This window comes from Mauremys reevesii, linkage group 7 (assembly GCF_016161935.1).
Source record: "Mauremys reevesii isolate NIE-2019 linkage group 7, ASM1616193v1, whole genome shotgun sequence".
Lineage (NCBI taxonomy): Eukaryota > Metazoa > Chordata > Testudines > Geoemydidae > Mauremys > Mauremys reevesii.
Genome location: NC_052629.1, coordinates 86,765,064 through 86,792,127, shown reverse-complemented (window position 1 = coordinate 86,792,127; position 27,064 = coordinate 86,765,064). Strand labels below are relative to the sequence as shown.

The 27,064-nt window shown below is 43.7% G+C and overlaps 1 protein-coding gene across 4 annotated transcripts in view; it reads right to left on the bottom strand.

The window, feature by feature from the left end:
- Positions 1-27,064, bottom strand: part of SLC6A11 (solute carrier family 6 member 11) — a 220,377-nt gene that overhangs the window by 39,618 nt on the left and 153,695 nt on the right. For all 4 annotated transcript variants that reach the window (XM_039481696.1, XM_039481698.1, XM_039481697.1 and 1 more), the window contains exon 8: positions 2,294-2,397. In XM_039481696.1, the coding sequence (XP_039337630.1) occupies positions 2,294-2,397 (104 nt within the window). The remainder of the gene's footprint in view (positions 1-2,293; positions 2,398-27,064) is intronic.

Below are 27,064 nucleotides of genomic sequence, written 5' to 3'. Positions count from 1 at the left end.
AATCCTTCAGGATTTTGTTGTTGATGATAATTATGTTGCTTTTGCATCGTATCACCATTAGTTGTCTTTAGTAGTATTAAAAAGGCCCTTAAGTTCTCACTCTGCATATCTCTTCAGCAATAGTACATTTATATTTTAATGTAATGCCTTATAGTAAAAGGTGTTGAATAATACACAGACTAGTCCCAGATCAGTTCTGGGACTGATCCAGAAACCTGACTGGGTTTAGATATGTAAAGTTACAAATTAGCCACCCAAAACAAAAGCAATGGCCCCCTGTTTACTATATAAATACAAATTATTGAATTAGGGGATTTTTCTTTTAATTGCTCTAGGTATATAAACCAAAGGGGAAAAGGTAAGAGTTTATGTTAGGAGAAGCCAATGAGACTGCATTTTAGATACTAATATATGAAGGTAAGATATTGTTACATTCTTTCTCTGTAATATTGTGGTTTGGTGCACTGAGAAAACCACTTTAGTGCTGTTCCATGAATTAACTGTCTAATTACACATGAATAATTAATTCATGATTGGGGAAACAGTGTAAAGAGCTGAGTTCAGAAATATGACATGTGTCTTGATCTGTGTTTGAAAAGTGACTGTCCCACCAGGGGCATTGGAACAATTTGGGTGCTGGAAGCCACTGAACAAAACTGTAAACCCCATATGTGAGGGAAATCATGTATGTGGTTGTTTTTAATACTTCAAGCCAGGGAGCCCTGCCACACCCCCAGCACCCCTAGTTCCAGCACCCCTGTGGCCCACTGAAGATGTGATAGGTGGTGTGCAGGGGCATGCACAAGGGAGGGCAAGCAGGGGCAGCCCCTTTCCCCCCCCCAAAAATCAGTAGGACCACAGAGCTCCTCCAGCTTGGGACCGCAGCAGGGAGATTGAGCTCCTCTAGCCCTGGTGCAGGGGTGTGTGTGTTTGTAGGTGTGTGCACAGAATGTGTCCCTCCAAAAGTGGTCAAATGTTTATTCCTGCACACACCCCTGGTGGTGGGTGTGTGTGTGAGAGAGAGAGGCTAGAGCTGGTTAAACAGTGTCAATTGCATAATTAATTTGAAGAACTTCACAATAACTTTCAAGTATTTGTAATCTGTTGTCCATTTTCTCAGTTTACAGACTAATTCACACATATTCCTGAATATAGGTTCACTTGGGGGCTTCTTTTTTAGGTCAGTCATTTTTCTTATTAGTTGCACCAGTTTGTGTGTATCATGCAATAATATTAAAGCCCTGATCCACATGGGACTTGAGCCTGTGCAAAATTCCATTGATTTCACTGGGGTTTAGGCAGGGCCGGCTCCAGCTTTTTTGCCGCACCAAGCGGCGAAGGGGAAAAAAAACCAAAAAACAATTGAGCTGCCGCCAAAGAGGAAGAGACGGGGTGAAGGACTTACTGTCCAATTTCCGCCGAAGATTAAAACGAGGCGCTTGAGCTGCCGCCGAAGTGCCACCTCTTTCTATTGGCCGCCCCAGGCATCTGCTTCTATCGCTGGTGCCTGGAGCTGGCCATGGGTGTAGGATCAGCCCCATAGAGAGAAGCTTAGGTGCCTGCCCTTTTTCTCTGAGTAGTAGTAACAAAGAAGTAACAAAGTATTGTGTACTAATGAGAGAGTCATTCATTTTAATGTGTTCTGCTAGCGTATGGTGTAACCTAAAAGAATAGCTTTAAATGGAACTTAAGTACATGCTTTAAGTTAACCATGTGCTGACATGCTGTCTTGGCACTGATTCAGGAAATCACTTAAGCATGTGCTTAAGCCCCATTGAAGTTATTAGCAAAACTCCCACTGATTTCAATAAAGGATACCAGTGATATATTAGGCCCTTTTATTGTGCTTTACCTAATATCAAGTACAACTTCAAGGAGAACAGCATCCAAAGAGTAAGCCAAGCTAACTTATTTTAACAGGATTTTTTTTAAAGCGGCTATATGTCTAAAATATTTCAGTATGACTTTCACAATGCTTTAAAATAGAATTAGACCGATAAGGGTACGTGTTCCAATACCTTTAAGGGATGACTGAGGCGGTGAGATGCTCACTGGTGTCCATAAGAGTTACACAATTCAGACCTCCATGCACATGACTTGAAAAACAGACACCTGCCCCCTCTCCCAACTATTCTTAATGAAATAAGGCCTTGATTCAACAAACATTCGTGCATGTGCTTAACTGTATTCATGAGAACATTGCCACTGACGCTAGTTGGGCTACACATACAAATGAAGCTAAGTGCATAGGTGTTTGCAGGATTGAGGCCTACGTTAAAAACAAATGTGTTACCTGTAGCAGTTGTTATTGTAGTTGTTGTAACTCCCCAGGGCTGTCAAGCATCCCAAGCAGATGGCATAAGAGAAAAATATCTGCGTGCCAGCATCCACCCAGACCTGCAGGCAGAAACCAAAGGCGTTATCAAAGGGAAAGAAGGAACCATCGTTGTTTGTGCTTTCAGTGTGTTTATTTTCTCACAGGTAACTACACAAGGTAACTGTAAATATCTGGCAAACTTTATTTAAATTAGAAAAAACATGGACTTGATTCTCCTTTTGATACTCACTGGTGCAAATCAGGAATAACTCAACTGAAGTCAAATGGACTTCACAAGTGTTCAACTTTGTAAGTAAGAGGATACTTTGGCTTTGTGTGGCAGATAGAATGACCAGATAGAAAGTGTGAAAAATTGGGACAGGCGGTGGGGGGTAACAGGCGCCTATATAAGAAAAAGCCCCGAATATCAGGACTGTTCCTATAAAATTGGGACATCTGGTCACCCTAGTGGCAGATCCTCAGCAAGTGCAAATCCTCCTTGCTTCATTGAAGTCAACGGAGGTTTGACAACTTATATCAACTGAGGGTCTGTCCCCTGGCCTCCTCCCTATGGGATAGCTAGGAACTTTTTTAAAAAAATCATTCAAGATTAATAAAATACATACCCAAAATGCACAATATCATTCACAGATTCATGCACATTGAACAATGATTCAGAGGAAAAAGCAGGCAAATAATTATTATGTGTAATTTGTATTGAAGCTGCACCTGGAAACCCCAGTTATGGATTAGGACCCCACTTTTCTAGGCGCTGTATAATCAGAGAACAAACAGACAGACAGTCCCTGCCCCAAAGGGCTCACAATCTAAGGAGTTTTAAATGGCTAGCCTGGCAACTGAGAAATTGGAGCACTTTCGAAACACAGGAGGCTGTGCATGATCCATTGGATAGGGCAAGAGTTCGGAGAGCTGGGTTTATTCCTGAATCTGTCACCTGCTTGCTATGTAACCTTGGCAAATCATGTGACTTAGGCAATTCTATGCCTCAGTTTCACCATTTGGGGATAATGAGATTTGCTTGAGATTGATGGATGAATGAAAAGTGCTATATAAGAAATAAATAATAATAATAATTAACTATCATTATTAGATTTTAAAAATCATTTCTATTAAAAGTGTGGCACTGATTAGAGATAACTCATTTGCCACTTGGCCTCTCAAGAATAATGTTACTCAAGCAAGTCATTGCCATTTAATCACAAGACAACAATCTTAACTCTGCTCCAAAGTGATGACTATTCTTTCACCAATAATCTCAAAATATAAACACAACCCAAAATCTTTTTTTTAAACAAAAATCATAAAAATTATGTATTCATACATACAAGCTTTGGTTGTATATGAACTTCTTTGGTTGTAGATATATACATTACTTAATATCTGATAAGAGTAATTTCTTTATTATGTGGGCAGTGTAAGATTTATCATGTTCTGAACTATCCATTTCCTTGCTTCTGAGTGCTTGGCTTTTGTAAATGATGTAGACAGGTGAGAATATTTAGCCTTAACTGATTCTTGAAATGATTTTTACTTGTTGTTTATGTAACTTTCAATCCTTCATTCATCTTTTTCTTTACATCACTATCCCCTAACTCCCCAGTGACAGCTACCCATTCCATGGGACAGAATGCTCAGGCTCAACACATGCAATAATCAGACTAGTCAGAAATGTGGATTGTGGATGGAGGGGTTTTCCCTTCATGTTTCTCTGTAAGGACAAAGTAAGCAGCCAATTCAACTTATATTTATGGTCAGATCTTGCTGAGCACAACCTTTTCCCCTTGGGGATACTCTGAGTATTCCAGATAGTAATTAGATGCAGGAATTGTTCATATTCAAGGTAAGCAAGCTTGCCAAAGGAATAATTGTTAGGACTTGGAAATCAGCAAACAACATTACCATCACTGGATGGTGAGAGAAGACGTTACATATACAGGGTTAAAACTGTAGCCCTTGTGGGGCAGTATTGTTTAATCACTACCAATATGATCTGGATTTGCTCTGGTGACCTACAAATGAAAGCCTACCTACCCTGGGCCAGTTCCTTAGCACAGCACAATTCTTGAGGGGAGTTAAAGGTGGCCTATACATTTTCCCTATTCTGGACTGTACATACATGCTGGGCGGGCTGTCATAAATGATGCAGTCTTCAAATGGCCCCCAGAGGCTGAAATGGCAGCCAGAGATCAGTGGCAGTTAGGGGAGTCCTGGTCATTTGTCACAGTTGTGGTGGAGCACTGCGGGCCCTGTTATTCTGGTTCTCTGTCAGCAGGGGATCCTCCTGTGGCCAGCTATAAGTCTAGAACAGGGGTAGACAACCTATGGCACAGGTGCCAAAGGCGGCACACAAGCTGATTTTCAGTGGCACTCACATTGCCTGGGTCCTGGCCACCGGTCTGGGGCCCTCTGCATTTTAATTTAATTTTAAATGAAGCTTTGTAAACATTTTAAAAACCTTATTTATTTTACATACAACAATAGTTTAGTTATATATTGCAGACTTATAGAAAGAGACCTTCTAAAAATGTTACAATGTATTACTGGCACGTGATGCCTTAAATTACAGTGAATAAATGAAGACTCGGCACACCACTTCTGAAAGGTTGCCGACCCCTGGTCTAGAATTTGCCAGCAGAGCTACACAAGGGAGCCACACCAGCAGATCTGGGCTCCTGTGTCCAACCCAATGAAGTACGCTGCACACTTGGGAGTAAGTGTTTTATATGACTTCCGTGAGAACTTTTAATCACAACAATTGAAGTGTTTTGCAGAGTTAAAGCCAAGATAATATAATGTTGACTGTTATGTTTTGGGGGCTGTAAGTTCGAGGCAAGAAGGGATTCAAATTACACTCAAAGATTTCATGTATGGACCAAGCCAATCACAATAACAGAGCCAGCGCTAGGTATAAGCAGACTAAGCAATTCCTTAGGGCCCCGAGTAGCTCACAGGGGCCCCCTATTAATTATTAGTATGTATTGTGTGAAGGAGGATGACAAAAATATTCCTGCTTAGGGCTCCCAATGGGCTAGCACTGCCTCTGCATAGTAATCAAAGGCAAAGAAATACATAAACATACAAGGGACATATTTATTTAACATGTGACTGCGGGAGGCTTTGGTTTCTGGAGTTGCTGGAAGTTGGAAGTGTTTGTTTAGGAACGGCATTAGGGTCACATTTGATTTGCATCAGTGGTTTAAATGGTTTCATTGCTGTCATGCTGAATAAGATACAGCTGATTACATTTCAACGTTTCACCACTTGGTAGGGAAAAAACTGCACAGGGAAAGCCTTTTGACAGACAGGCTGTTTAATGAGATCGGAAGCTTCCAGAAAGCTGAAAGTAACATAGGTCAACTGAAAGAGAACGATTTTCTTAAGTCTAAACAAAACCCAGGAAGCTGGATCAGTAGATGTAGAATCTGACCATTACCATTTCCCCCTGTTTTAGTTGTTGCACAATATTGCTCAGTAAAGGGCCAAATGCAGGCCCAGCATTACACAACACTCAATGCATATTAACCCTTCCTGAGGGCTCGCATCAACACCACAGCAGCCTGACTGTTCCTGAGGAAGGCCAGCCCTGATGTGGAAGAAGGACAAATATGCATGTAATATGATGTCAGGACCACAGAGCTGCTTGGGAAGTGGAATAGGGAGAACATCCCTCTTGAGATAAAGTTAGGGCTCCAGGCTTGGTTAGAATACACAGCTCTGAGAGACGACATGCCACAAGTCAAGGCCTAGCCCTAAAATGGTGGTGGATTTCCTTTATAGCAGCTTCAGCCCTGTTTCTAAAATGGCACAATATAGACAGTGACAGCTAACATTGAGTCAACATCAAAATATTGGGGAACACTTTAAATGGGCTTTGTGAACTCTGCGGAAAGATTGACCTGAATTCTACGGTAAAGCCCCTTGGCTGTTGCAGATCTCCAGTGTAAAATTGCAAATTCTATAGTGGCTCCAGGTAATTTTTTTTTAAATGAGCTTTTTATTTACTTAAATATTAAATTGAATAACATAATCAATGCAGTTTCCCTTCACTTATACAATTTGAGATTAAATTTAATTTAATTTATGCTGTGCATAAGTCTGCTATGTTCAATGTGCTGCAGCATAGGGCACTGAAAATGCATAACTGCATTGTAGACCTAGCCGATGGGGAAATGGGAGGCTTAGTAATGAACCCAGGGCTTCTGACACCTAGGAATATGAGATAGGTAGGCTGGAGTTGTGGGCTAAGGCTCAGACCAACAGTGAAAGATTTAACAATGTCAGCACTGAAAATTGCCATAACTAGGTTTTAGAGCCAACAGCCTTTGAAATGAATGGGCACTCCCAGAGCAGACTCAGGAAGGCAACACCACATCAGTTCACACTTGGGTCACATTTTAAGGTTATCTCTGTAACTGTAAAGTTAAAAACCTTTATTATTTTACATACAAGTGATGCAAGGGATGGATTCGGTGTGAGATTCGGCAGTAACAAAATCATAGAACACACAAGGCCTTGTCTAGAAGGAACTGATGAAGATTTCTTAACAATTAGCATGTAATTGGATACAAGTCTGTTATTAAAAAATCTGCTCAATTGGTTTTATCAGCTGGATAACAGATACCCTCACTGCATTCTTAACCCTCAGGAAACATGCTTTATTCTAAATACACCACTTCCTCGATATAACGCCACCCAATATAACACGAATTTGGATATAACGCGGTAAAGCAGTGCTCCGGAGGGGTGGGGCTGTGCACTCCGGTGGATCAAAGCAAGTTCAATATAACACGGTTTCACCTATAACGCGGTAAGATTTTTTGGCTCCCAAGGAGAGCGTTATATCGAGGTAGAGGTGTACTGGTAATATCAGTACTTCGAAGAATGTATTGTAGCACCTACAGTAATGTGAAAACAATGTATAATAATGTAAATAAATAATGAAGACCCTAAAAAACTATTCAATGCATGAACAAATTCCAACATCCTGCACTTTATACCATTAACCATTCAACAGCTGTATCACATGCCACGAATAGTAGCAGTCATTACAAAGTCAACATTTACCTACAGTTACCATGTAATTGTAACCCAGTATTTTTCCCTTCATTGAGAATAGCAAATACTGCAGCATCTCAGAGATCACGGTGTGATAACTGTAAGAAAATATTAACAATCTGATGGCAAGCATGAAACATGGCTAATAAAGGCCCATGGCTTTCGTTAGCTGTAGCCTAATCCATTCCGGTAGTCCTGTTAGTGTCTTCAATATCACCCAAGCACATCTGGATTGTCCCTTTATTCCCAAATTGCTTTTCTGAACTTCACTGAAACTTCCCCAAATCTCTCAGAAGCTTCTTGGTAATTTCTGAAATGTTTCTCAATACTCTAAGATAAAAATATTCCTCAGATTTTCCCATTCACTTTATCAACTGACTCAAATCTCCTTCTCCTCATCTCTGATACCTCACCAGCCCACTGGTTGCTCCCTTGTGTAATACTAGCTCTTCACAACATTCCAACAGCTCTCTTGGCTTCTTCCATGGCTCTGCCATTCTTGGTGGCCTTTGAGCCTCTTCTCAGTCTTCTCCAGAACTCTTGGGGTTGTGTCTTCACAGCACATAACAGATTCATAGATTCTAAGGCCAGAAGGGGATCACTGTGGTAATCTAGTCTAGTCTCTTGAATAACATAGGCCACAGAACTCCCCAAAACTAATTTCTAGAACAGATCTTTTAGAAAAACATCCACTTTTGATTTTAAAATTATCAGTGATGGAAAATCCACTATGACCCTTCATAAATTATTCCAATAGTTAATTACGCTCACTGTTAAAAAATATTTTCAGTCTGAATTTGTCTAGCTTCAACTTCTAGTCATTGATCATGTTCTACCTTTCTCTGCTAGACTGAAGAGCCCAATATTAAATACTCATTCTACATGTAGGTACTTACAGACTGTAATCAAGTCACCTCTTAACTTTCTCTTTGTTAAACTAAATAGATTGAGCTCCTTAGGTCGGTCACTATGAGGCATGCTCTGTGATTGTGGACACCAGAACTAGACACAGTACTCCAGCAACAGTTGCACCTGTGCCAAATAAAGATGTCAAATAACCTCTTTACTCTTACTCAAGACACTCTCCTGTTTATGCATCCAAAGATTGCATTACCCTCTTTGGCCACAGCACTGCACAGGAAAGTCATGCTCAGCTGATTATCCACCGCAACCCCCAAATCTTTTACTGCTTCCCAGAATAGAGACCTACACTGTGCTAGTATGGCCTACACATTCTTTGTTTATAGATGTATACATTTACATCTAGCCATATTAAAATGCATATTGTCTGCTTGCACCCAGCTTATCACTCTCCCCAGTTTTTGGCAGCCTGGTATTTCATCTGCAATCTTTATCAGTGATGATTTTCTTCCAAGTCCTTAATATAAATGTTAAATAGCATAGGGCCAAGAATCAATCCTTGCGGGACTCCCCTAGAAACACTCCCTTTTGATGATTCCCTGTTTACAATTATGTTTTGAGACCTATCAGTTAGCCAGCTTTTAATCCACTTAACGTGTGCCATGTTAATTTTATATCATTCTATTTTTCTAATCAAAGCGTGCAGTACCTAGTCAAATATCTCCCAGAAGTCTACGTATATTTCACTGACACTATTACCTTTTATCAACCAAACTTGTAATCTCATCAAAAAAAGATATTCAGTTTAATTTGACAGCATCTATTTTCTACAAACCCACTCTGATAGTCAATTATATTAACCTCCTTTAATTCTTTCTTAATCAAGTCCCCCATCAGCCACTCCATTATCTCACCCAGGATCAATGTCAGCCTGACAGGCCTATAATTACCCAGGTCATCCTATTTACTCTTTAAATTTTGGCAGAGTTAACTCTAGTTATAACTCGAGTGTTACCCCTAATTCGACTCTCCACTACACAGACAAATCTTTAGCTCAGGTTAAGTGGTTCTTTAAGCTTGAGCTAGCTAGCCCATTGGAGGGTACGAGACGAGAGGATATTGAAGCTCCAATGATGCTGATGCTCCAGCTAGCAACTTAGGGGATGTCTACACTACCAGAGTAGTTCGATTTAACTTAACTCGAATTTGTGGAATCGACCTTACAAAGTCGAACGTGTGTATCCACACTAAGGACAGTAATTCGACTTTGTGAGTCCACACTAACGGGGCAAGCGTCGACATTGGAAGCGCTGCACTGTGGGCAGCTATCCCACAGTTCCCGCAGTCCTCGCTGCCCATTCGAATTCTGGGGCGAGCCCCCAGTGCCTGCTGGGGGAAAGAAATGTGTCGAGGGTGGTTTTGGGTAACTGTCGTCATTCAACCGTCACTCCCGCCCTCCCTCCCTGAAAGCACCGGCGGGAAATCTGTTCGCACACTTTTCTGGTCAGTGACAGCGCGGACGCCACAGCACTGCGAGCATGGAGCCCACTGCGATCATCGCTGCACTGATGGCCATTTTCAACTCCTCGCACCTTATCGTCCACCTCTTCCACAGTCAGATGCTGAGAAATCGGGCGAGGAGGCTCCGGCAGCGTGGTGAGGACATGAAGTGTGAGAGTGGCACAGACCTCTCACAAAGCACGGGACCCCGCGCTGTGGACATCATGGTGACAATGGGTCATGTTCATGCTCTGGAACGGCGATTCTGGGCCCGGGAAACAAGCACGGACTGGTGGGACCGCATAGTGCTGCAGGTTTGGGATGAATCACAGTGGCTGCGAAACTTTAGGATGCGTAAGGGAACTTTCCTTGAACTGTGTGAGTTGCTGTCCCCTGCCCTGAAGCGCAAAGACACCCGGATGCGAGCAGCCCTGACTGTGCAGAAGCGAGTGGCCACAGCCCTCTGGAAATTTGCAACGCCAGATAGCTACCGGTCAGTAGCGAACCACTTTGGCGTGGGCAAATCTACCGTGGGGGTTGCTGTGATGCAAGTAGCCCACGCAATCGTTGAGCTACTGCTCTCAAAGGTAGTGACCCTGGGAAACATCCAGGTCGTCATAGATGGCTTCGCCGTGATGGGATTCCCAAACTGCAGTGGGGCTATAGATGGAACTCACATCCCTATCCTGGGACCGGACCACCAGGCCAGCCAGTATATTAACAAAAAGGGCTACTTTTCAATGGTGCTGCAAGCACTGGTGGACCATAGGGGACGCTTTACCAACATCAACGTTGGGTGGCCGGGCAAGGTTCATGACGCGCGTGTTTTCAGGAACTATGGTCTGTTTAGACGCCTGCAGGAAGGTAGTTTCTTCCCAGAACACAAAATAACTGTTGGGGATGTGCAGATGCCTATAGTGAGCCTCGGGGACCCAGCCTACCCACTAATGCCCTGGCTGATGAAGCCCTATACAGGCGCCCTGGACAGTGACAAGGAGCTCTTCAACTACCGGCTGAGCAAGTGCAGAATGGTGGTGGAGTGTGCTTTCGGGCGTCTCAAGGGGAGATGGAGGGAGCTTACTGACTCGCTCGGATCTCAGCGAAACCAATATCCCCATTGTTATTGCAGCTTGCTATGTGCTCCACAATCTCTGTGAGAGCAAGGGGGAGACCTTTATGGCGGGATGGGAGGTTGAGGCAAATCGCCTGGCTGCTGATTACGCTCAGCCAGACAGCCGTGCGATTTGAGGAGCCCAGTGGGAAGCGCTGTGCATCCAGGAGGCTTTGAAAGCTAGGTTCCTCAGCGAGCAGCGTGACCTGTGACTGTTCTGTTTCTTTACAGAGAAGCTGAACCTGCCCCTGTTTCTTTACCCAGTTACTGTTGACTGTCCTCTGCAGTTACATACCCCGTTCACCCCGTTTCCCCCCTTCCAACACACGTTTAAAAATAAAATATATGGAACATTGTTAATTAACAACGTTTTCTCTATTAATGACTTCGCGTTAAAGGGTTGAAACTGGGACGCAGACTGTACTGGGTAGGGTGTGTAGTGATGTAAAGACCGCTTCTAAACTTAAGGAATGACAGGCTCCTGCTCCTAGAGCGGTCTGCAGTGCCGGACTGGTTGTTTCAATGGAGCCTGCCATTCCTCCTTTTTGGGACTCTGTGTGCGGGGGCTATGTGACCTTGTGGTGGGGGAGGACGGTTACAGATTCCCCTGCTGCGTGGCTCTGTGGTCCAGGACAAGGACCGCTGCATAAGATCTGTAATCGCCCTCCCCCGCCACAAAGTCACGTACTCCCCACCCACACAGAACATGAAAACCACCTCCCAGACCGACCAGGGTGCCTACTGACTGCACTGTGTGTGTGACCTGCTACTGATCCTGCCCCCGTGTCTGTACCCTGGTAAAGGTGACTGTCCTATGCAATTACCAACCCCCTTCCCCCCCCCTTCAAACACAGTCTTCTGTACAAGAACATGACAGAAACAGTAATTAACAGCAAAGTATTTTTAATAATCAGCTAGACCAGGGGTGGGCAAACCACGGCCCACGGGCCGGATCCGGCCCCTCAGGGCTTTGGATCCGGCCCATGGTGCTGTCCCCCGTGGTGCTGCAGGCCCCACACCAGTCTCAGAAGCGGCCGGCCCCACTTCTCTGCAGCCCCCCAGGGGCGGGGGGGCAGAGGGCTCCATGTGTTGCCCTTGCCGCCAGGCACTGCCTCCCGCAGCTCCTATTGGTTGGGAACGGGGAACCATGGCCAATGGGAGCTCTGGAGGAGGTACCTGGAGGCGCGGCAAGGGCAACACATGTGGAGCCCTCCACCCCCCTTCCCCCAGGGGCCACAGCGCTTTCTGGAACGGCGCAGCGTGGGGCCAGGGCAGGCGTGCAGGGAGCCTGCCCTGGCCCCGGTTCGCACCGCTGCCACCCCAGAGCCGCTTTAGGTAAGTGGCACGGGCCGGAGCCCGAACCCCTCCTGCACCCTGCCCCCCAACTCCCTGTCCTAAGCCCTCTGCCTGCACCTCCCACCCCTCCTGCACCCCTACCCCCTGCCCTGAGCCCCCTCTCGCACTTGGCACCCCTCCTGCACGCCAACCCCCTTCCGAGCTCCCTCATATGCCCTGCACCCCTCCTCTGCCCCAATCCCTTGCCCTGAGCCCCTTCCTGCACACCACACCCCCTCCCACATCCCATACTCCCTCTTGCACCCCAACCCCCGCCCCGGCCCTGCATACAATTTCCCCACCCAGATGTGGCCCTCGGCCCAAAAAGTTTGCCCACCCCTGAACTAGACAGTTAGGGGATGAAACTGGGATTGGGGCTTGGGTGAGTCAGGAAGGGAAGGACTTCTCAAAATTTAGGAAATGAGAGCTTTTGGATAATTGAGCACTCTGCAGGGGTGGAGTGACAGTTTTCACGGCCCCTGGAGCTCCTCCTTCTTGTTACTTTGGGTGAGGGGGGTATAGGACTTTGTGGCGGGGGAGGGCGGTTGCAGATACACTGCAGGGGGGCTCTGTCCTCCTGCCTGCGGTCCTGCAGAACATCCACAAGGCACCGGAGCGTGTCCGTTTGCTCCCTCATTAGTCCAAGCAGCGTTTGAGTCGCCTGCTGGTCCTCTTGATTCCACCTGTCCTCCCGTTCGCTGTGTGAGCGCTGGTACTGAGAGAGGTTCTCCCTCCACTGGCTCTGCTGGGCCGCCTCGGCTCGGGAGCAGCCCATAAGTTCAGCGAACATCTCGTCCCGTGTCCTTTTCTTTCGCCGCCTAATCTGTGCCAGCCTCTGTGAGGGGGATGCTGGGGCAGGTCGGGAGACAGTCGCAGCTGTGTGATGGGAAAAAGGGAGTGAATTCCTTACAAAGATACATTTTTGCAAACAATGAACATAGTCCAGTCTGTCTCTGTGAACAAGACCATGCACAGCACCTATCTCATGCGCACTCAGGACAGGTTCGAATTTTCGGCCTTCACATTCATTGCCTGGGGACTTGCACTGGAGATCAGACAAGCGGGGCAGGACAGCAGAATCCGTGGAGCAGGCAGGCATGGTAAGCCGTAGACTTTTGGCTGCTTAAAACTTAATGTATAGCAGTGCCCTCCTGCTGCAGGCAATCCGGAAAGCATGAACTCTGCCCCTGTTCCACCCCCTCGCGGCTGTCCCCGGGAAAGATCCCTGTATGCTGCCCCTCTGCAGCCTCCACCATGTGGCTCTAAACCGAGGCTTATTGTTATGCAAAGGAAGAGTGAAGCATTCCCAATACTAACCTAACTACCCTAATTCAATGCAGGAGTCACCGAGCGAGATCACCCTGAGGAGGATCACTGACAGCGATAGAGAGCGCATGCTGCGTGAAAGCCAGCACAAACCAGGGGCCTATGCTGCCATTCTCGTGGAGGCAATGCTCCCAGAGTACCTGATGATAGCCTGGCACGGAAAAGTGTCCTACCACGGAGCACCCGATAAGGCAGCTCTCCCCAGGAACCTCATGCGTAGGCTTTTCGATTACCTCCAGGACAGCTTCGTGGAGATCTCCCAAGAGGATTTCTGTTCTATCCCTATATATATTGACCTTCTTTTCACATAGTTCAGATTCCTGTTCCATTAAAAATAAATGTTTACATGTTTAAAGCACTTACCGACTGATCCTTGCCCTGATTCAGGGTCCGGGTTAACGGCCAGGGAGGGTTGGTAGGGGATCTCCGTGAGGGTGATGAAGAGATCCTGGCTGTCGGGGAAATCAGCGTTGTAAGCGCTGTTGACTGTCTTGTCCTCATCTCCTTCCTCATCTTCCCCGTCCGCGAACATCACCGAGGAACCAGCCGTCAACACTATCCCATCGTCAGAGTCCACGCACACTGGTGGGGCAGTGGTGGCAGACCCACCGAGAATGGCATGCAGTGCCTCGTAGAAGCGGCATGTCTGGGGCTGGGATCCGGAGCATCCGTTTGCCGCTTTGATTTTTTGGTAGCCTTGTCTCAGGTCCTTGATTTTCATGCGGCACTGCGTTGTATCCCTGCTGTATCCTCTGTCTGCCATGGCTTTGGAGACCTTCTCGTAGGTCTTTGCATTCCATTTTTTGGAGCGCAGCTCCGAAAGCACAGACTCATCGCCCCACACAGCGATCAGATCCAAGACTTCCCGGTCAGTCCATGCTGGGGCCCTCTTTCTATTCTGAGATTGCATGGACTCCTCTGCTGGAGAGCTCTGCATCGCTGCCAGTGCTGCTGAGCTCGCCACGATGTCCAAACAGGAAATGAGATTCAAACTGGCCAGACAGGAAAAGGAATTCAAATTTTCCCGGGGCTTTTCCTGTGTGGCTGGTCAGAGCATCCGAGCATCAGAGCGTCAACAGAGTGGTGCACTGTGGGATAGCTCCCGGAGCTATTAGCATCAAATTCCATCCACACCTAGCCTAATTCGACATGGTCATGTCAAATTTAGCGCTACTCCCCTCGTCGGGGAGGAGTACAGAAATCGAACTAAAGAGACCTCTATGTCGAACTAAATAGCTTCGTTGTGTGGACGGGTGCAGGGTTAATTCGAATTAACGCTGCTAAATTCGACAAACTCCTAGTGTAGACCAGGCCTTAGTGGAGAAGCAAGTGCTCGAGTTACCACAACTCAGCAGCAGCTAAATAAATCACTCTGTGTATATTCAGTGTTGTTTTGAAGTGTGGTCCTTTTCACTGGAGTCTGGAGAGGTAGGGTCATAAGCTGAAATTGTATGCAAAGGCTTGTCTTCACTGCAACAATTAGCTCATGTTAGTACAGTTAAATTACTGGCCTCAAGTGAAAGGGACCACACTTCAAAACAACACTGAAGATACACAGAGTGATTGGCTTAGATGCTGCTGAGTTGTGCTAACTCAAGCTCTTGCTTCTCCACTAAGTTGCTAGCTGGAACATCAGCATCGTTGGAGCTTCAATATCCCATCACCCCCTACCCTCCAATGGGCTAGCTAGCTCAAGCTTAAAGAACCACTTAACTTGAGTTAAGTTGTCTGTGTAGTGGAGAGTCGAATTAGGGGTAACACTTTACAGAGTGGAAGATACCTTCAAGTGTAGAAGTTCCATGGCATATAATGGAGGTGCTGGTCATGGCTGTGTTGAGTTTTGCATATATGTATTGTGTAAATACTGAGAGTTTACAAGTTCGGAAGGCAGCGTACATACAAAACTGCACTTGCTGAAGCTGTTGCTTTCACTTTACCATCATTCACAGCACAGAGAGAGCATGCTCAGTGATACTGTAACATATAATTAGTCGTGTACTTACAAAACTTAACATACATGTGTGTGGGTCAGAGTGAAGGTTGTTTATGAAATGTGCAAGAAGAATGTTTACATGTTTTTGACCAAATGTACAGACTTCAAGGGTAATGAATTATTGATTTAATTACCTTACATAGGCCTTTCCTTCTTATTAATCCTTAGGGTTTGTTTGATTTTTTTTATTGTAATGTTTGTGTTACAGTTTACATAAGGGTTATATTAATCACTGGAGTGACCTTAACGAAAAGTTAACACAACTTTTTGTGTGGAAATTTCTTATTTCTACACACATGCGCACACGCATGTACGTGCATGCGCACGTGCACACACACGCACACAAAGCAGGGGATTTAAAATGAAACGGTATTAAATAGCTGAGCTCTGTTGGAGCGTGGGAGGGCCTTGAAAAGTTTTAATCTCCTCTTTCTTACTGTTTTTGAATTTGGAAGAGTTGTGAGCCCTTTCCCCACATCAGAGCAAAATTTCCTCTCTCCTCCATGATTTCAGAAAACTGCAAGGGAGCAGTAGTAGAAAACAGTCCCCTCTCTTCTGACCTCCACAAGAGAAGAGACTTTCCGGTCTCTCACTTCTTCAAAGTTTTAGACATCAAAGTGTTGTCTTCTAAAGTTCTAAATGTTCTGTGGAAGATTTTAACTATCAACCTATGGTTTGACTTCCGTGATATCAGTAGAAACAGTTAAGACAAATAATGGGCCTAAGTAGTTTATTTTTTACTTCTTGAATGTTCTAACTAGTCTACCATATAAAGCTGATGTAAGGAGCATGTCTTAGGCCCTGACTCAGCAAGGTATTTAAGCATGTTTGTAACTTTAGATACTTGAGTAATCTCATTGATTTCATGTGCTTAAAGTTACATATGTGCTTAAGTAACTTACAGAATCAGGGCCACAACATGGAGATTGGAACGTTTTGAGTTTCTGCATTGTGCAGGAGAAGGATCTGAAAAAAATATTAGGAGGATTGAATTTCCAAAAGTGGTCCTTTTTTCTTTTGGATTTTCTCACTTTGCAAAGTATAGTTAGAAAGTTTAGCACCTTCCACCTGATACAAAGAAAAATCATCATTACATTTCAAATTACATTAGAGCAGCATGATAATTTGCAGAGTACGAGCTGACATGGGAGCGGCACTTTAACATCCATGAATTGTCTTTATTTCATACATTATTAGAACACAGTCAAAATACTGTAACTATTTTACCATAAAACAACATTTCTATATTTTCAAGGTCGCTTTGTTTGTCTTACTTGATCTTTCCCATATTATAAAGATGACAGCCTGAGCTATAAGGAACTATAAAAATGTACGGCCCTGGTCTTGCATGTGTCCTATTGAAGTCATTAGTATTGCTCCCTTTCTTAACATTAAGCACAACATGAATGTTTGCAGGATCAGAGCCTAAATATGTACCCAAAAATACATATTTGAGAAAGAAGCACATTTTTTTCATCCTTAACAAAGGGACTGAAAACTCACTTAAAATGCAATGCTCAAAGCATCCGTAACTATGGAGCCATTAACAATGACTCCATAATAAGGTACTTAGTCTTTGAATATGGAAGAACTCACAACCATTTCTAGTTAAACACAGAACTGGCTCTATACAACATAATGTTCCAAATGCTAAAAGTCATTTATTATCCATCTTCTTATCAGAGAATGAGTAATCTTTTTATAGGTTTTTTTAATATAAATGATACGTTATTCTGATGAGTCTTTGTATTATTTACATTTTAAAGAGCACTTTTCCTTTGACTAAAAATTCTGAATAATAAAAAAAAGTCTTTACTGTCAGAGTATGAGAAAGAAAAGTTCAAGGTGAAGGAACAAAGCAGCCACAGATTACTGGAATAGTAAGAGCACCTGAATGAAATGACGTATTGTAAAAGGAGTGTTACAGTTCTGCTGGAGCACAGCCAGTTTCAGTTCCATACACCTTAGCTTTCATGCTTCGCTAACTCATACAACATGGGGAGAGATTGGAAAGATGTGAAAAATTCCTTTCGATTGTAGAACTGTGTGAGATTTCAAGCTCTAGAATTATTAAGTCATCTTCTCAAAGCTGAGTGCTTCGCAGTAATAAGCATGGGGGCAGTGGTTTAATTCACTGGTGTTGTCAGGATCTATTGTAACCTTGCTAAACCACATCGGTTTCAAAAGTATTGTATGTGATATAAACAAAGGAGAGGTAGTGCGGTTAAATAGCGAGCACAGGAGGCAGCAATAATGTGATCTAAATGGCAGATAAAGGTCTGATAGGTAGGAAAAAGGATTTGGTACAGGGAAGGAGGATAACGTACCTGAGACAAAAAGACAGAATCATGGATGATGGAAAAGGAAGGAGGAGGAGAAAGAGAATTACATAGTCCTGCCCCTGTGCTTTTAGGGGAGAAAACAAACTATCCTGCTCCCAAAAAAATCCCAAAACAAATACAAGGGCCCAGAGAGCACAGAGACAGCATTATGGAAGTGGAGAGAGAAAACGTGGCGAGTGAAAGCCAAGGCCCAAAATGCTGTCAGTAGAAGCTGGAACCTCAGATTAACTAACTTGCACGTCTTTATGGCAATTTAGGTTTTGGACGTGGCTAATACCCACCAGGTGGAAGCAAAGAGCCCACAAGCCTTTTGAAAAGAGTGTCACAGTCACCTCAAAGGGGGCAGGAGGGAGATGGGACCTCCTTCTCCAATCAGAGGAGTGGAACCAAAGTAGTAGGAAGTGTATATTGCACCTGTTCAAAACGATGTTGAGATACTGCCCTAGACGCGTTTCCCTCCCCGCCTCACTACCTCCACCCAGTATTCTGAGTCAGTCTGAGACGGGCCGTGGGCATGGGAGCCTGCAAACAACCCCAGTACCCTTCTGCCCTCAGTCAGAATAGAGTCCTCAGTGGATTTGCATAGATACTAGTCTCTTCTTTAGAAGTCCTGAAATATGTGTTTGGGAAACACATGATGAACTTTCTGCGGTTTCCTATATCTTTGGGAAACCGCTCTTCCCATCCTTTAATTGAAGCCAGTTTGGGTATATTCTACGCTATCCATTGGGGATGCAGCCAAAGCCTGCTGCTGCTTTCACTGCCATTTACCAGGTAGTATGTTTGACAAAATGGGAACTGAAGCTGAAAACCAAGGTGACCTTGCTGTTGTAACTCTGCAGAAAAACACCTGGTGCTCAGGCAGTCTGAACACCTGTAATTCAGCGAAGAGTCTGACAGAGAAGGAGAAATTACTGTGATGTTTTTGGGCTAAGTTTCAAGGTTTATTTTACACATATTCATACATGCATAAATATACACATACTGTGGGTACGTCAGCTCTGCAATCACTGGGTGGGATTGCAGCTTGTGTGGACACACCTGAGCTAGCTTTAATCTAGCTAGAATGGATACTGAGCAGTGGAGCACCTGGAACTCTAGGTACTTACTCAGGCAGTTAGCTTGTGTTGAAGCCCGCGCTGCTGTGGCTTCACTGCTCTGGTACCCAAGTGAGCGAGGCTAAAGCTAGTTCAGGTATGTCTATATCACCCAGTGGTGGCTGGATCTCTGAGTAATTCACCAACATAATTGTTTCTTACTACTCTTCTTTCATGCTCTTTTTTCCCTGCCATATTATATAATTAGCTTCCAACAGTCGGCTTTTTTGCACTCTAGTACCATGGGTTGACCTCCACTAGACAAACGCCATCCTGGCTGGTTTGTTTATAAGACCAGCTTTTCCAAGTCTCAGAGTTAGAACACAAGAAGTGAAAGCCTGAAGATAAATGGCAGTATTCTTGTTTAGCCCAACAGGTTCAAGAAAATTAACAAGCACGCTAGCAACAAAAGACTGTAATGCACAATGTAAGGTAACAAGCAGATATGCTGATCTTTCTCAGAGCCTTTTTAAAAATTTCCCCTTATTATCTTTATATCCTTTATCACCACCTTTATAGACTGAGATTTTGTCTACATTTTCATCATCATGATGGAAGGCAGATTGATAAAATATAAAATAATCGTTAGTGCACAGTCAAGCATGCTAATGCAGATTTAATTCAAATTCAAGCAATTTTGATGGGCTCATTCATGGAGAATATTTGTCCAAATTACAAAGCTACCCCCCACAGATTGGCAAAACATGGCATAATTAGCAGTCTCTTCTCAAGGGACACGCAGGATCAGAAGTGGAGGGGTGTTCTAGGGCCAGATTGAAGTGTATTGGAATTGCTGGTTGTAAACTCCACCATTACCATGGTGTGTGTTGGATGTTTATACAGACACTTGCTGCACTAGCTCACATTTCACCCAACAGTCTCATGCTTTCAAAAGCAGAGTCCTGGTGCTCATGACCAGAGAAAAAGTGGAAGTAATTAAAAAATTAACCTGGCCACATTTCCATCTTCAGACCTGATCCAAGCTGAGTTTCAGGTACTTTGGGATTTTATTTGCATAGGTCTCATGAAAATACAGTGCTGCTATCAACTGAAATCCTATTTGCCAGTCTGAACATGAAAACGAAACCAGTTTTTATTTCTTCTTCATTCTTCTTCTTTGTACCTGGGATATCTCCAGTGAAATCAACTGACATTCTACCTTCAGTTACAGCCAAGCAATCCACTGAAATTATTTGAAATTCTGCCCTCAGCCGTACCTATGCAACCACATTGAATTAAAATTCATTTTAACTGAAAGCACTGTTCTGCTCTCAAAAATAACTATTTAAAAGTAGGGCCTTATTTCTCAGCAGAGGCACTCCCTATGCGTATTCTGAGTAATTGCTGCTTATTTCCTGAGTACATAAGTTTGTTGAGTATTTCTGAAGAAAAAACACAGCTACAGAGGAGCAAGCTTTATCCTTTTCAGGTTAATGCCTCATTGACACAATTGTTGCGATAGCAGAATCTTTACTGTTGGTTAGACATGAGCTAGAAAGATCAAAGGCCGACTTTCAGATTCCAGGATGAGTTTCCAGGGTGGCAGCTATGGGGAGACCCTCCTACCCCAATCTTTCTACCAGTAAACTAAGTAGATTTTATTTGGAAGACATTGGAAGACAAAATGAGCTCATGATGCAATTTTTCATATCAATTTTTCATATCGCTTTTCAGAGTACAATGGTACTTTAATTAAAGGCTCCTATCCAAAATTCTAGGAACTTACACATACTTCATAATAAAACACCACTGCACAAGTAAACCCCCAGCCTACTACAACAACAAAAATCTTCTGCTTCGATCCACTCATGCCCCATTGAACGGACCACTTTAAGGCAAGCCTGGGAACCAGGCCTTGCAATGTGCTCCAAGGTCATCAAATCAAGGTTCTGTTGGGCCTATGGTGGAAGTGTGGTGCATGTGGTGTAAATCAAAGGCCCTTCACGGAAACTGTCCTGCCACCACGAACCCCCCTCTGCAGGTCTATCAGCTCAGGGCACTTCAGCACCATGCAAGAGAGTTTAGCAAGGACCCAAATGACTTTATAGGTGGAAAGTAACACTTTAAGCTTCACCCAGAAGCTGGGGATGGAATTAACACTGGGCCCTTAGTAGCAGCCATGCAATCGCAGTCAAATCAATGGAATTGTGAAGGAGTAGCTCAGGGCGAAGTTTGGCTCATCAACTTCAAACAGAGTAATGAAATTATCAGATCCAAATGTGTTTCCACCAACCATGTTTCCAAACATAAATAAACTCATTCAATCCCCCCATCAAAACAATTCATGGCTTTTTAAACACATATATTGTCTTGTTACCCTTTTAACTTGCCAGGAGGACTCATTAAATTGGAAAATAAAACAAGACAAAATATGAACTGTGTATTGTGGATAAACGGCAGGAAAAGTGCTGAGTTTTGGATACAGGACTGAGTTTACTTCCTAAGTTTACTACCCAGAGGTTTTTAACAACACAGCTTCTGTAAGCAGAGCCTTCATTAGAGAGCAAAACAGAACTTAAATGGCCAGGCATAAAATGGCTGAATTAAGCTCTTTCTTTTCTCCCTCTTTAATGGGAGCGATTGTCAAAAGATTAAAAGTAGGTTAGGAGAATAATAAAACAGCTATGTTTCTAGTGTCTACCTGACAACAGCTTTTGTACAAGTGAATAATTACATGAAAATCACTTCCTTTCCACCTCTCTTTGGGATTTCTGTGGGTTGCTAGGCAGTCACTCTCCTACCTTCTGCTAATGTTACTTGCAGACGCTGATGAATACAGTATATTCATTCTGAGAAAGGGGAGCTGAGGGGGAGAAAGACCTAAATACTCAAGGTTTTGTTTATTCATTGCTGCCTTCAGAGGCCAACACTATAGTTCAGATTACTTTACACATATTTAAATGCTAATTTGCCTAGGCATGATTGGTGGCAAAGTATCTCCCCTTAAATGGAGCAGACTCTTTTTTTGGTATAGAAGTCATCGTGGTAGTATGTTTTTGTGGTGCCAACCAGAGTTGAAAGTCAGCTGCTGGAGCTCAGAACACCAAAGTTATTTCTGGAACTAACAGGAAGGACTCTTTCATTTACTCTGACTGCCTCTCCTGACCAAGGCCCGGGGCACCTGGAGAAATTACCACCCATCATGAAATGTATCGAGATTTCTATTGGAACTACCCAGGTCAAGTATTAGTGGGCTTTGGCATAATTCCATAGCTGCCCCCATCAAAATGCTATCCTACTGGTCAGCCTGTAAAAATAGGCTGCACAAGGGTTTACGGGACAGCTTCATTAAAAAAATATAATCTAAAATCACCTTTCTTGTCATGATACTCATTGGGATCACTAGGGTTAGAGAGATTTCATTTTGGACTGATAGTGTGGCTGTTTAAGGGGTTGTAAACCAAGAGTGGACACACTGATCTCAAGAGCGCTGGCTCTGCAGACTTTGAAATTGCAGGTTTTATTTGATTATGGGCCTGCTGGTTGGCATCCTCCACTTCTAGTTATCTCATCAGGACACAACAGGAGCCGGCAGAAAACCTCTAGGCTTTGAATTCTAAAATCAGATCAAACAGACCCTGAGCACAAGATTAAAGTTTGCAGAACTGGCATCCCCAGTTAAAAGATCCTCCAATGATCTGAAGGTTTAATTTAGGGCATCCTCTAGTTGTAGCCAATTATTTTAGTTTATTGTTCATTTATTGTGAGGTTATGATTAAGTAATATGTTATGTTATATGTAATCATTGTATGCTAAATAGAGTTAAGTTGTAGGATTACAGACAGAGCCATCCCTTGGGTACAGCGAATTGGGGCGACAGCTCTGGGCCCCGCGCTTTGGAGAGCCCTGCGGGCCAGTGCAATTGGTTGTTGCGGTTGGTCCCGGAAGTGACAGGTCGGTCTTAGAAGTGATGGATTCGCCACAAGCCCCGCACCTCCCTAGGGACAGCCCTGATTATAGAAGTATAAGTATGATCAGTATGGAGAAGGAATAATCATGTATTAGGTATCTAAGCAGGGTTGAAATGCAAGGCCTGTAGGGTGAGACCTGCAAGATTTTAGCTTAGCTATTTTAGGCCTTGGAGCTAAGAAATGCTGACCTAAGTTAGCGACAGACAAATACCCGATGCCCTAAGATTATGGGAAAAGAGGTACCAAGGGGTAATATTGCAAAAAATTAGCCAGAAGATTAATTTTAAATCATAAAAATGCTGTAAAGGCACATCTGTTTCTAACATGTGCCTTAACCACATGATATAGGCTGTGCATCAATGCTAATGAAAATAAAGAGAGCCTACACAACCTATAGAAATCAGGGTCCCTTAAGTTTCTAGGGGACATCAGACCAAGAAGGCAAAAAGAGGGTTGACACTTTTATGGACATGCGCAGAATGTAGGTATAGACAGAATCACATTATAAAAAGAAGGTGGCCAAAGCGGGAAAATTGAGCTCTGTATGGGAAACTCTGGCAGGAACCATCCCTATACTGATGTTCAATCCATGAGAGACTCATCAGACCCTAACACTATTGTTAAGGATGTGAGTATAACTGTATTTACAACTTGTGCATAGGTCTTTATAGAATGTCTATATGCTTGGGTAATCATAACTTTAATTGTAACTTTAATAAAACTTGTAAAATAGACTACACTTTGTACTTGTGAATGTATGTGTGGTCACTACCCTTGGTCTGTGTATGTTCCTAGAGACTCTGAATCTAAAGCAAGTAGAAGAGGTGACTTTCATTCTGTTAAACTTGAAACTGTAGCAGCCAAAGCCAAATCCACGGGGTGTAATACCACATTACAAAATTCACTTTAAATAAAATAAAAGGCTACACAGTCCTGCAGATAAGTAGGTATTTTGCAACGGACCATGCTGTTGCCAGTTTCTTGTACTGCTAGCCCCACACAGGACTACCCCCACATTCATCCAGTTACTCAACTGCACAACTCCTGCAGAACTCAACACCACTAAAAAAAAACCCCTCCCTTCATCTGTGTAATTTCTTAAAGTTAGTGACGGGCGAATTGGCTATTTAAGTTAGATTATTCTGAATTAACTTTCACCCATGCTTTGAAGCATACAAAATTCAAACATTTTTAGAGCTGTAGGGAAGTTCATTTATCTACCCCCAATCTCCCACCTACTGGGACATTGAAAAGCCCAGAGGTTTGGGGATCCATCCCAAGGTCCATTCACCAACTCCTGTTGTAGAGCCTGGCACTTCTCTGTTGCGCTGCAATTGCTGCCCAATCCAAACAACATAGCACACGGTGCACTGTGTGATTATAGCTCCACCTGTGTAGGCAATGCCAGTTTACTACCAGCGGGTTTAATACAGAAACAACCATATGTGCTAGGCCCTTCTGTTTCTGACAGGGGAAATGCACACTGAGATTCCTCCCTCCACCAACAATAAGGAATATACGCTCTCAGGGGCCATGCTCTGACTAGGTTATTCCATAGATCAGGGGTTTCTTGCACCATCCCCTGAAACAACTGGTTCTGACCAGTGTCGGACACAGAACTCTGGAGTAGATGGGTCATTGGTTGATCCAGTATGGCAGCCCCTTTATTCCTAAAGTGACTTCTTGGTGTTGTAGTGTGGAATCCCCATGGAGGAAGCCAAGATATAGTGGAAGGGTGTCACAAACTATTGGGTGCTTATCCTAACAGAACCAAATTCTTGACCTTTGGCTGCCCATCCACCAGAACTTAAATTATCTACGAACTGATTCCATGACTATGTCAATGTTGGAGCTAGGGGTGAGATTCCCGGCTTGCATGGACACACTCATGCTAGCTCTCATACAGCTAGTGCCCTAAAACAGTAGTGTAGCCAGGATAGCATGAGCAGCAATGAGTGGCACCATGGGCTAGCCATGCCAAGTACAAACCCACCTGAACCTCATCAGCACACACTACGAAAGGCTAGCCCATGCTACCCCAGCTACCCTACTATTTTAGCCTGCTACCTCACAGAGTTAGCACAAGTACGTCTACGCAAGTGAAGAATCAAACCCCAGCTTAAACTGTGGACATACCTCAGATCAATACACTAGCTTTTCAACGTCCTTGCCATTTTACGTTTCCAAACATCTCCCAGGGTAAACACCCTTCTCAGCAATGGTAAACTGATCTCAATAAAAGGCTTCATCGTTATACACAGTTATGGACATATAATTGCCTAGAATGCATGTGGAGGTAAGTTTCCTCATATGCAATGTGGATGCAGATTTTCCCAGTAAATATATATTTTAAAATCAGGGCTGGATCTGACCCTGCATTGTTTGATTTTGCTTTTTCTGGCACATGAGCTCATTAGATAGGAGCCATGACTGATCGTATGGTCTCTGGGGGAACCTTTAAGACACACGATTTACTCTTATTAAAATATTTACACTCTTATGTTAAATGAACTGAAAATGCAAGAGTCATTGAGTGGCTGTAGCAGAACTTAGAAGGGTATCACAATGAAGTGAAACAAAAATCCATTTCTTCTCTTTGGAAAGAAACATTCTAGACTTTCAGTAAATGAGGAATGCTGTTAGAAAAGAGTGTGGTGATGACAGGGGGATATATCATTGGTCCCAAACCCTTGCGCAGTATCTGGCCTTTACTGAGAATCAGTTCCTTTCAATGCATCATCCAAAACTTTATAGCTTTGTTCAGTTCAGATCACCAGAAACAATCTGATTCATTCCTCCGGGATAAGAATGAGACTAGTTTAGCTCTACATCCATTTATGGCAACTATTCAGCCTATCCACTTTGACAGGCAACTGATCTTCATGGGACATTTTCTAGCTGCCTGAAGAAACCTTAAAGAAATACTGTAAGAAAGACAAAGCCCTTACTTATTCAGTAGCGGCTTTCTATTGTTTGCTTATTTGGTTTATTTCAGTAAATGCACTATTTGGGCTGGCAAATGTTAAGGAGACTGACGGGTGCATGAAATTGAAAGCCAGCTGCATCGTAGGCTTTTCCACCAATCATCTTCAGAGCAGAGCTGTTGGACAGATAGCAACAGAGCTCCAGGTCAGCCCTCCTTTGACTTCCTCTGCCTGAGCACTTTCAGCTGATTAACAATTGTTCATCTTACAGCATTACAGCCAAGCTGCTGGATTCCTCTTCTAGAGCACCCACCCATCCTGCCTGTGATGTTGGTGTACCTCTGTGGAAGTGTGCCCCAATGCCATTATGCATGGGGGAGGGGGGTTGCCCTGTACAATTTAATGATGTAACACTTCAGACATGTACTGTTGGCAGATATTGAATTCTCTTGGCTCTGCACATGATGTGAAAACACTCCAAAGATTGCAGCTGACCTTTCCTCTTCCTCCTCTCCATCTGAGGAGTGTCTTCAGTGCCCTTCAGATGTTGCCTTTATGCTGATCTTTAACTTTTGGATTATTGACGTTTGGGCAGAGAGAGGGTAACAACTTCCTGTGAACAACAGGTATTTGTTTTAGAAAGAAATGCAGGACCCGTTCTTAATATGGATTTGTTGTGTAGCATTCCTCTTCTAGAGAAAAGGCCCATAGCTCCAATGTTTTTCTTGTGGAGGAGACAGTTATCAGGAAGTATGTCATAGGAGGGCTGGCCCTTTAATGGGAGTTAGCTGATCAGTGAGGCTGGGCCTACCTCAAAGCTGAGACTGATTAAGTAATTACAAAAAAACAGTGAGTGGAAAGGAGAGTTGCAGGAGGAAGGTTGGCTCCTGAGGCCAGCTCTGGAGCAGGGGGAGAAATGCAAGGGGAAAGGTCTTTGGGCCCTGGCAGACTATCCCAGGTCAGGAAAAAGACTGGGTTTTCATGTGGAATTTATGTTGAACTGTTTTATGTTTGAAGAATAAACTGTGCTCTGAAGGAAAGGCTTGAAAAGACTCTGGGTGAGGCATGAATCATTCCAGAGCTGAGGAAACAGGCCAGCAGATGAACAAAGACCATTTAAATTAAAATGGTAAAGAGTTGAGAACCTCAAACAGCTGAGAAATAAGGTATAGTTTCCAGGATGGGTAATTTCTTATCTTGGCTATGCTGGACAACTTCAAGGTTTGCATTTATTGAGCTGGAAATGTACTTTTTATATGCAAGATATTCCT